The following is a 10,138-nucleotide window of genomic DNA, read 5'->3' on the forward strand; positions in this document are numbered from 1 at the left end:
ATTTGAATTAGATTTAGACAAACTTTATTGTCATTTAAATTAGTCTAAACTTTTTTCTTTTTTAATTAAGAAGTTTTTCAAATTTCCATTCTGTTCAAAAATGCATTTTTTTTCCCCAAATTTACATTTTTTTTAACACATGTTTTCTGCTTTCATTAATTTTGGAGCAAATTTTACAGCATAGTGATTTTTCTAGAACCGAACCGATCCCTTCGGATCTGCTTGTTTAGTCTTTAAGATCATCTCTATCACTTTAAACTAAAGGCACATAAACAGACCAGACAGAACCGATCTTATTGGACCAACTCGGATCTGTCTGGATCAGACTACTGATGTGGTTTGGGTTTGGTCCGGTTTCTCTAAAATTTCGTAGAGTTGATCAAAAATCAGCTGATATTCCAGATGGAACAGGGTGAATCTGAAATACTAGAACCTAGGGGAATGAGGTAGGTGGATTGGTTCAGGTGGGAAATGGCTGTTCAGATGATGGAGATCCCACAGAACATTCATGACCTTTGACCGTGTTAAAACCCAGTTTAACCCAGTGATACACTGACAGTAAGGTTGAATGGTTCTGATTAGAAGAACATGACCTACATGAGAACTAACACTATTATTATGCGAGGAGGATGCTACCAACCCATCTGAAAACTCAGAAATAATTTTCTTTTCTGTATCTGGGATCTGAAGGAGAACAAATAGAACCTGTCCTGCAGCAGACCTTTCTGCTCTTTAAAGAATTAAAGCAGTCTTTTTTTCTCCTGTTTGGGCTTCAGATTAATGTTACTCTGGTCCTCTTCCTGGTTATGGATCTGTTTCTGGACGTTACTGTTATTGAACTTTAAGGCCATCATTGGGCTGAACCGGGTCTGGTGGGTTGGTTCATCTTCCTCTCAGCCTTGCTACAAAATTTCTGCTTAATTGATGAACAATCTGGTTCCTGGCAGCCACAGTTAAACTGGTAGGAATTCCTCACTGTCTCCTTCTGGTTCTGAGCAGAAGGTCTTCCTCCCTCTGAAGCAGAAACCATCCTCATGATGTTTGTGTTTGCAGGAGCTGACATCGGAGCCAGAGTTCATCGTGTCTGGAGCCAGCAGAACCGATATCTGTCAGGGAGCTCTTGGTGAGAACTGTTCTTTAGGAATCAGACTGGAAAAACTGGTTCCAGGGGAGGGAACGCCCCGACAGCACAGAAAGCGTTGATTCCTGGAGTCAATCCAGGAAGTACTGCAGGTTTTTCAGTCAAAGGTGGTTAAAGTCATCTGGATCTGGGTTTGGTTTTGAATCTGGATTATAATCTGGACCTTAGCTGTGGTTTGGATCTGGGTTTGGTTTTGAATCTGGACCTGGATCTTAGTTTTAGATCTGGATCGTGTTTTTTTTATTTAGTTATATCTATTTTTATTCCCAGTCTGGATTTAGGTATGGATCTGGATCCTGATTTGAGTTCGGGTCTAGATCTTGACCCGCATCTTAGTTTGGATCTTAGTTTTGATTTAGGTCCAGATATGGATCTTTGTGTGGATATGGGTCTGGACTTGGATCCTAGTTTTGGGCTATTCTGGGACTGAATCTGGGTTTTGGTCTGAACTTTGATCTAGGTCTGAGTCTTGGACTAAGTGTGGATCTGGGTTTTTCTTGCCTGGATGTTAGAGAAATCTCTTTTTACATGATAATCAGAATCTGTTGCCACGGAGATTCAGAGGCGTTTAAAAACGTGTTATATGGCTCCATTTGTGGACAAATGTGTGCATTATGTCCTCAGTCCATCGCTACAGGGCACATTAGCTTTACCCATTGCTGAGCAGAACAATCAGAACATGCAGCTGAGTTTTGAATAGGTTTAACAGCTAGGTGAGCTCTAATAAAGGAAAATGAGCTCCTCAGCAGTATTATATGTCTGCTTTATTAGAATGAAAACTAAAATCAGAACCTCAAAACAAGATCAGATCTACATGTTCTACATCTAATAAACAGAACTAACCGAAGAGAGATTGATCCGTTTTATCAGACACCACACAGAGTAGCTTGATTTTGAGAGTCATTTATCCCATGAAGGCAAAAGATTTTTTTTATTTTATCTTGAAAATCTTTTTTCAGATATTTTTATAATGTTTTTCAAATTCTGTTTTTCTATACCTTTTAGTTTCATTTTATTTTTATTTTTTTTAACTTCGGTTGGTTCCCTGCAGGGATATTAGTAACAAGTGTAGCAACGAGTGAAATCTGTAATTCAAGATTTGGAAATAATGCATTTTCTAAAACTCTTGTTTCCTCCCTAAAAATGTAATCTGAGAAATTAATAAAAAAAAATGACATCTTAAATATACTAGATAAAAAAATAAGACTTTAGAAATTTAAATCAGAGAAAAATAAAATAACAAACTAAAATACTGGTTGAACTTTTGAATACACATAAAGCAATTTTTTTTTTTTTATAAAGACATTTTTCAATGTTCTATTTTTTAAATGCATTTTCTTTTCATTTCCTTTTTTGAAACATGTTCTGTGCTTTCAATACTAATACCAACATTCAGAACTTCTGCAGGTCATTTTTGTAATATGGTGTGGAGTGGGTCACCACCACTAACACGGAGCAGAACCAAGTTACACTGTTGGAGCGGATGGAGTCTGTGAAAGCAGCACATCAGAGCAGCTGCTCTTTCCTTCAGGTTTCAGATCCAACTAATTCTCCACTAGCTTAACTGAGGCAATCTGATCTGAGGAGGTCCAACAGAACTGAGGCGGTCCAGTTCACAATGTCTGACTAGACTGAGGTGGTTCTGAGTTCAGACTAGAATCAGCTGACTGGATCACCTTGTGTGACTCCTGAGCTGTTAGTTTCCTCTCAGACAGGTGTGTCTGTGTCGCCCATATGAACAGTTGAGCAGGTAGGTGGCAGATGACTCATTCTGGTTTCTATAGTAACAGAGAAAAACAGAACAGCCATTCAGAGCTCAGAGTAGCCTCCCTGTGTATAAAGGTGAGATGATCAGTAACATGACAATTTGTGTGGATGGTGTGATTGAAATCATACCTTTGGAAAATTAATGAAAAAGGAAAAACGTCTTAATCAGCCATGGTGGACTCCACTTTAGTGTGCATATTTTCGACGTGTGTCTGTTCCAGCATGTTAGATTGAAAAGATTATAGGAGCTCCTCAGCAGCTATCAAGTCCTGCAGAAGACTGTTGTAGCTATAAAAAGTGATCAAGTATAAAGCAAGGAGGAAAAAAATCCTTTTTTAGCAATACAATAAAAAGAAACATCAGCAGACGAACTAGACTTGCAGTCACTATCGGTGAGGTGTTTAAAATGCTTAAAGGAAGCACAGAAATGAAACAAAATACTTTCTGGAAAAACGATCCGGAAATAAGTAAAAATTTCTTAAATTAGGTGTATTTGCCCTTAATTTGAGTAGGTAAATGAGGTAGTTTGCCAATGGAATGAGTATTTTATTCTTAAAATAAGATAGTTGGATAATATGCACTTTAAATAAGACAATGAAATTGAGTTTTTTTTTTTTATTTTAAGTGTAAATTGTCTTGTTCCATTGGCAAAATTTCTCTTTTACCTCCTCAATCCAAAAACAAATGCACTTATTTTAAGAAAAAATGACTTATCTATATTTAAATTTTTTCCAGTGTGTCAACTAATGCCTGTTAATTCAGTTACTAAACTGATACAGAGAAATTTTCAGAAGATACCAGTAAGACTAAACGGAGTCCAGCAAAGCTGCTCTGTTTCACTTTTAAACTTTTAATGCATGTTATTTTAGAAAAAAAAAGAATGAACACAAAGATGGTGGTTTGACCAATAATAGCCATGCTAGCTGCTCATTTGCGATGCTAAACAAAGTTTGCAAAATCCTGGTTTGCAGTGATTGGCCTCTCATAGATTGTGGTCTGTGCTACTGATATAAGATAAAAAAATATATATTTTCGATGTAAATTATACAGATAATTTCAGTTTAACAATAAACAAGTAAAGAGTAAAGTGTTGTGAACCTAAGGCCCCCAGCTATTAGTCTTTGGCTGGATTTAAATGCCACAAATTTTAGCTCCTGGCTTCTTTTCATCACCTTTTGTGCGGTCAACAGTAAGAGGACTATCAAGGCCAGAAAGGAGTGCCATACTGCTGTGGTGAATCCATACAGCCTTAGTGTTACTTGCTTCATGATGCAACAGAATGATGCTGGCCAATTTAGGACTACAGCCTTTTGGGAAAAAAAACTACAAAAAACCCCCCAAAGCTACATAAATGTAAAACCCAAAACATATGAAGGTGAGCACATTAGCATGTGTTACACTGAGAACAGGTGGAGAAATTATGTATTTTTGGCAGAGGTGGGTTGAGCCGAAATGGTCTGTCACTCAAAGGATTGTGGACAACTTAAAAGCTCCAAGCAGCGGCTAGGAACGCCAGGAGGTCACTTTGCCAACTCCAACTCTTGGCTCCTCTCGGCGTCACTGAACCAACAGAAGGAAACCGTCCCACTCAGTCACCCTAAACCATCCGTTTATTTTTACACATTTCTGCCCGTCTTCCAGGCGACTGCTGGCTGCTTGCTGCCATCGCCTCACTGACCCTAAACGAGGAGGTTCTGGCCCGAGTCGTCCCTCATGGACAGAGCTTCAGGGAAGGAGAGTACGCTGGAATCTTCCACTTCCAGGTAGGGAAAGGTGGGATGGGACTAGAGTTGGAGGCTGGCTTTACTCCTTCTGTTAATCAGTCCCTTCTCTGTATATTCATCTGTTGGTCCGTCTGTCTGTCCATTCATCTGTCCTTGGTCTGTCTGTCCATCTGTAGTTCTGGCAGTACGGAGAGTGGGTGGATGTGGTTATTGATGACCAGCTTCCATGCAGAGATGGAGAGCTGCTGTTCGTTCACTCTGCAGAGGGAAGAGAGTTCTGGAGCGCCCTGCTGGAGAAAGCCTACGCTAAGTAAGAGCCCCCCAGGTTGATCTTCTCTGAACATTCTCCATGATGATGATTTAGAAGTCAGAACAGAACCAGAACCAGCATGTCGCTTTCTGACTGCTGTGTTCCACAGGGTTCTGTTCTGTAGGAGACCCTGTTGAGTTTAGTAGTTTATGGTCAGGTGGATGCTCTTATTCTGTGGATTTGGATGATCCGGTCCAGTCCAATAAGCCAGAGGTTCTTCCATCAACAGCACCGAGCTGATGTCATACGTTCTATGGTTGCAGGTTGAACGGGTGCTATGAGGCTCTGTCTGGAGGAAGCACCACTGAGGGCTTTGAGGATTTCACCGGAGGAATCGCTGAGGTCCACGAGCTGAACCAACCCGATCCGCACCTGTTCCACATCATCCAGAAAGCTCTGAAGCGTGGATCACTGATGGGTTGCTCTATTGATGTTAGTGACCTACAACACAATAACCCAAATCATAGAACCCGAGATGTACCTGGCTCAAAGCTGGTTGATGCTTCACTTCATGATGCTTTATACTCGCGTAATATTTTTAATTACTTCCTGGTTGCTCTGGTTCTGTCACTGGATGAAGAACAAACCGGTTTCAACCTAAGATGAAACTGAAGCTTTATGTTTGGGAATCTCTTTTGTTAAGTAGGAGGTTCAAACAGAAACCTTAAATCCTGGAAGTTCTGGTTTAAAAAGCTTGATGTTCTGAATAGATTGGATCCAGAAAAGTTATTCTACCTGAATCTGGTTCTATTAGTCATTTTTAGTCTTGATTTCTATCAGGTTTTATGACCAGTTCTTCAGTACTTGGGTTCTCCTTTTAGCTTTTCGGCCCAGAACCCAGGGACATATTACACAACACTGAACCAGAACCAGATAATGGGCCCACTGACCATCTAACCCTGGTTCTGTTTCAGATCACCAGCTCAGCCGACTCTGAGGCCATCACCTCCCAGAAGCTGGTTAAAGGCCACGCCTACTCTGTGACAGGTGCAGCTCAGGTGAGGACACGCCCACATCAACAACCAAACTCTGATTGGTTCTGCCTGTTAGAGTAACTCTGATTGATGATTGGTTGTAGGTGGAATACCAGGGAGACATGGAGAAGCTGATCCGTATCCGAAACCCCTGGGGTCAGGTGGAGTGGACCGGCGCCTGGAGCGATAAGTAAATAAACCCCAAACTTATTAGCGCCTGATTTATGGAGGGTTAAGGGGGACAAGATGAAATAAATACATATAGAATATACACGTAAATGTGTAGTGAAATAAATTTATAAATACGTCAATAGATAATTAAACGTACAGTTAATTGAATCATTAAATTGTAAAATGTCCAATTAAATTATGAAATGTAAAATAATTAAATGTGCCGGTAAATAATTGAATATACATTTTGAATCATGACATTTATAAAAGATAAATTCATTCACATATACATTTTGTCATTTAATTCCTTGCTTATTTCATGGCGTTTGGCAACTACTTATTAAACTCAGTGGTTTAACGACTATAGCTCTCTCCATAGAAAATCTGATTGGCTTTTCTCATTGAGCAGGATTAGGCAACTTCTTCCTGTGTTCTTTTATTTTTATTCTGAAGACAATATCATTAAAATGCTGGACAAAATTTCAAAAAGGTTGTTCCGTATTTTTCCGTATTTTTGTTCACATTTGGTGAACAACTTCAGCTTTTATATCCCTTGTTTGGGCTGAAATATATCGAATAACTCTGGCTTACTTTCCCTCATGAACTTTTCAGAGACCAAACCAATGATGCAGAAGCTGGATTTTCTCACTCGGTGTGCTGTAAAGCAGTTGAAACAACCTTTGTAAAGTTATTTACAATTTTTCTCACGAAAATGTTGTCTATGGAGTTAAAAAATAAAATAAAAATGGGAAGAAGTTGTCTTATGTTGCTCATTGAGAAGCAGCCAATCAGATGTCAGGGATTCTATCAAAGTGGCCCAGGTCCCGCCCACTGATTTGGGCGAAGTTTAAATAATTTCATGAGTTTTCTGTGCAGGTGCCATTAAAATAATACACAGTGAAATAATAAAAGTTTATGTGGATGGATTCAATTAAAAAAATGACCCTTAATATTAGCTGTAATAATGTATTGTGTATTTAATTATTTTAATTTTAGTTTTGCATTTCATAATTAAAGAAATTGGTACATTTAAATGTGTAATGTATGTTTATTTCACAGTACATTTGATGATATATGTATTCAATAGTGAATGAAATTATAGTACGGTACATTGAACAATTAATTCGTACATGCATTTTATTATACATTTACACCTATTTATTATTTAATGCTTTGTTTATTTATTTTACTTTGTCCTGTTTAACCCTCCATACAATTGGCAAACCTAGGTGGTGGGAGGGAAGTTGGGTCATTTCCACATGGCGCTCAGGACCCTGAAATCATATGTGAAATTTCCTTAAAACCGGTTTCCCTGACTCCGTGTGTGATACCTGTGTAACCATGACGACCGTCTGTCCACAGCTCAATGCAGTGGCGCTACATCAGCGATGAGGACCGCGAGCGTCTGAGCCATCGCTCAGAGGACGGAGAGTTCTGGTAAGACCTGCCGTCTTTCCTGTCCCACCTGGACTAATGTTCCCCAGTCCAACCCTCAGCGCTGTCTTACAGGATGTCGTTCTCCGACTTCCTGCGTCACTATTCCCGCGTGGAGATCTGCAACCTGACGCCGGACGCTCTGAACGATGATGATGTTTCAAAGTGGGCTTTGTCCAAGTTTGAAGGCAGCTGGAGGAGAGGGTCCACAGCCGGCGGCTGCAGGAACTACCCCGGTAATTGGCTATGCCTGCAGCGCCCCCTGCACTCTGACAGTTGTAACCAGCCTGAGGGTGCTAAGCTCCAGGATTTTTGCTTCTGATGCCAGCTTAATGTCTGTGACCCACAGACTCGTTCTGGACGAACCCTCAGTTTGTGATCCGACTGGAGGAAGAGGACGATGATCCGGATGATGGCGAGGAGGGCTGCAGCTTTGTGGTGGGTCTAATCCAGAAGAACCGCCGGCAGCTGAGGAAAGTTGGGGAAGACATGCACACCATTGGCTTCGCCATCTACGAGGTGAATACACGGGTATCCAGAGCAAGGATAAAAACCCTAAGGTTCTGGTTTGTTACTGAACTGGATCAGCATTGGTTCAGACAAGTTTGAAGGACGGAATTATTAATAAAATTGATTAAAATCAGATGTTTCAGGTAGATCTTTAACCACATTCCACAGTTTTTTGGTTTCAACCCATTTTCTACTTTTGCAGGTCCCTGATGAGGTACGAACTGGATGCTGACCTTCAGCAGGAAGCCCCTGTTCTCCAACATGAGTTTTTTTTTTTTGTTATCTTAATCTGACCTGCTGTCCCTGTCAGTTTTCCAGTCGGAGGAACGTCCACCTGGACAAAAATTTCTTTCTGCGCCACGCCTCCGCCGCACGATCCGAAACCTTCATCAACCTGCGGGAAGTCTGCAGCCGCTTCGTTTTGCCACCAGGAGAGTACCTCATTGTCCCGTCCACCTTTCAACCAAACGAGAATGGGGACTTCTGTGTCCGAGTGTTCTCTGAGAAGCAGGCGGATTTCCAGTACGTTCCACTGTCTGAATGTGGTGTGAACCACCTGCTGACTGGTAAAGGAAACGCTTTTAATGTGGTTCTGTTTGTTACTGTAGAGTGCTGGAGGATCCTGTCGAGTCCCGAGTGGAGAAGGTGAGACTTGTTCTTTATCTGCTTCCATCTTCTCCTTGGAAGAATTGATTTCAGGACGGAAAAACAGCAGAACTGATGCCTTCTGTGAAAACATGTTTAGACTGGACAGAATACCTTTGGGCTTTCTTTGTCTCGCTGAACATGAAGGCTGATCAGATTTCTTCTCTGATTCAGATCGAGATCAGCGAGGACGACGTGGACGACCGGTTCAGACGTCTGTTTCAACAGCTAGCAGGAGGGGTGAGGCGATGTGATCTGCTGATTGGCTGATTAGAATTCCTGCAGTCTGACGTAGAACTGATCAAACTGATGGACTCTCCCTGCAGGACAGTGAGATCTCCGTCTGGGAGCTGCAGAAGATCCTCAACAAGGTGGTGACCAAACGTAAGAAACCCATCCAATCCATGCCTGCGCTTTGGTCCTCCACCATCTTGTTCATATCCTGCAGTCATAAATGAGGGTGCAGCCTGGCCCACCACTGTAAAAACTGATCTAAAATAAGTCAAAATTGAATTAAATAAGTGTATTTTCTTTTAATTTGAGTAGGCTTAATAAGATGATCTACTGACGGAATTAGTAAGTTTGACCTTAAAATAAGATCATTATTGTATCTTAATTTTATAGGTGTTGGTTACAATTTGCAATACCCATGATTTATAAATGACAAAGAGTCCACTTATTAATGATTAACAGATGGTTTATTCATGTTTGATTCATTTATAAACTGTATCTAAACCATTTACAAAAGGTAAATACATATTTTACAGATTTAAGGTAAGCCCAATGATGTAAAGTGAAAAAAATAAAATAAAATATTAAGATTAGGTTCAGGTCTTAAGACAACTAATGTTAGCAATATGGCTAAATTAACAATGCAGAGCAATATAAATTAAAGTCAGATTAGGGTTAGGCAATAAGCCCTCTGATGTTAGGGTTATGGACAAACGAACATGGCAAGGCTATATGATCAGTTTTTATAAATAGTTTAGATGTAGTTTATAAATGTTTATCAACCATAAGCAATCTGCTTTAATAAATTGTCTTTTTACCATTTATAAGTGATAGGTATTTTCAAGTGTTGCCTATTTATTATATAGATATTTATGTTTTACAAAATGTAGTTTATTACACTTCAATAAGGTTATACAGACCAATTAAGAGGTTCTATCTATCCTAGGAAACCAGCTGATTTCATCCAGTCATTAACTTGGCAGGATTCTCTTCTCCTATATGTGAATTTAGAGAGGGGAGATATTAGCTTGCATTGTATTCATTCTACAGTGAACCCTCGCGTCAAGTATGCATTCAGCGACAGTAAAGAAAAAAAATCAGCTTTAACACAAAGAAACATCCAGGAAAACCTTACTATGTCATAGAATGTAACGGTAAACTAGCTGCATATGTGACTGTCTAGGAAAGGTTTTCCTGTTAAAAGGATTCAAAGAGAGCACATCTATTTAGT

General features: G+C 40.0%; 1 protein-coding gene across 1 annotated transcript in view; it reads left to right on the forward strand.

Moving 5' to 3' along the window:
- LOC107082675 (calpain-2 catalytic subunit-like) overlaps positions 1–10,138 on the forward strand; it is an 18,686-nt gene that overhangs the window by 1,096 nt on the left and 7,452 nt on the right. Inside the window, exons 2-15 of the mRNA XM_015371461.1 lie at positions 1,054–1,123; positions 4,550–4,671; positions 4,809–4,942; positions 5,206–5,374; positions 5,857–5,940; positions 6,021–6,106; positions 7,450–7,524; positions 7,597–7,757; positions 7,871–8,040; positions 8,234–8,245; positions 8,342–8,553; positions 8,640–8,676; positions 8,851–8,916; positions 9,003–9,060. Of these exons, the coding sequence (XP_015226947.1) occupies positions 1,054–1,123; positions 4,550–4,671; positions 4,809–4,942; positions 5,206–5,374; positions 5,857–5,940; positions 6,021–6,106; positions 7,450–7,524; positions 7,597–7,757; positions 7,871–8,040; positions 8,234–8,245; positions 8,342–8,553; positions 8,640–8,676; positions 8,851–8,916; positions 9,003–9,060 (1,456 nt within the window). The remainder of the gene's footprint in view (positions 1–1,053; positions 1,124–4,549; positions 4,672–4,808; positions 4,943–5,205; positions 5,375–5,856; positions 5,941–6,020; positions 6,107–7,449; positions 7,525–7,596; positions 7,758–7,870; positions 8,041–8,233; positions 8,246–8,341; positions 8,554–8,639; positions 8,677–8,850; positions 8,917–9,002; positions 9,061–10,138) is intronic.

This window comes from Cyprinodon variegatus, unplaced genomic scaffold (genome assembly GCF_000732505.1).
Source record: "Cyprinodon variegatus isolate N-32 unplaced genomic scaffold, C_variegatus-1.0 Scaffold58, whole genome shotgun sequence".
NCBI classification, from domain to species: Eukaryota; Metazoa; Chordata; class Actinopteri; order Cyprinodontiformes; family Cyprinodontidae; genus Cyprinodon; species Cyprinodon variegatus.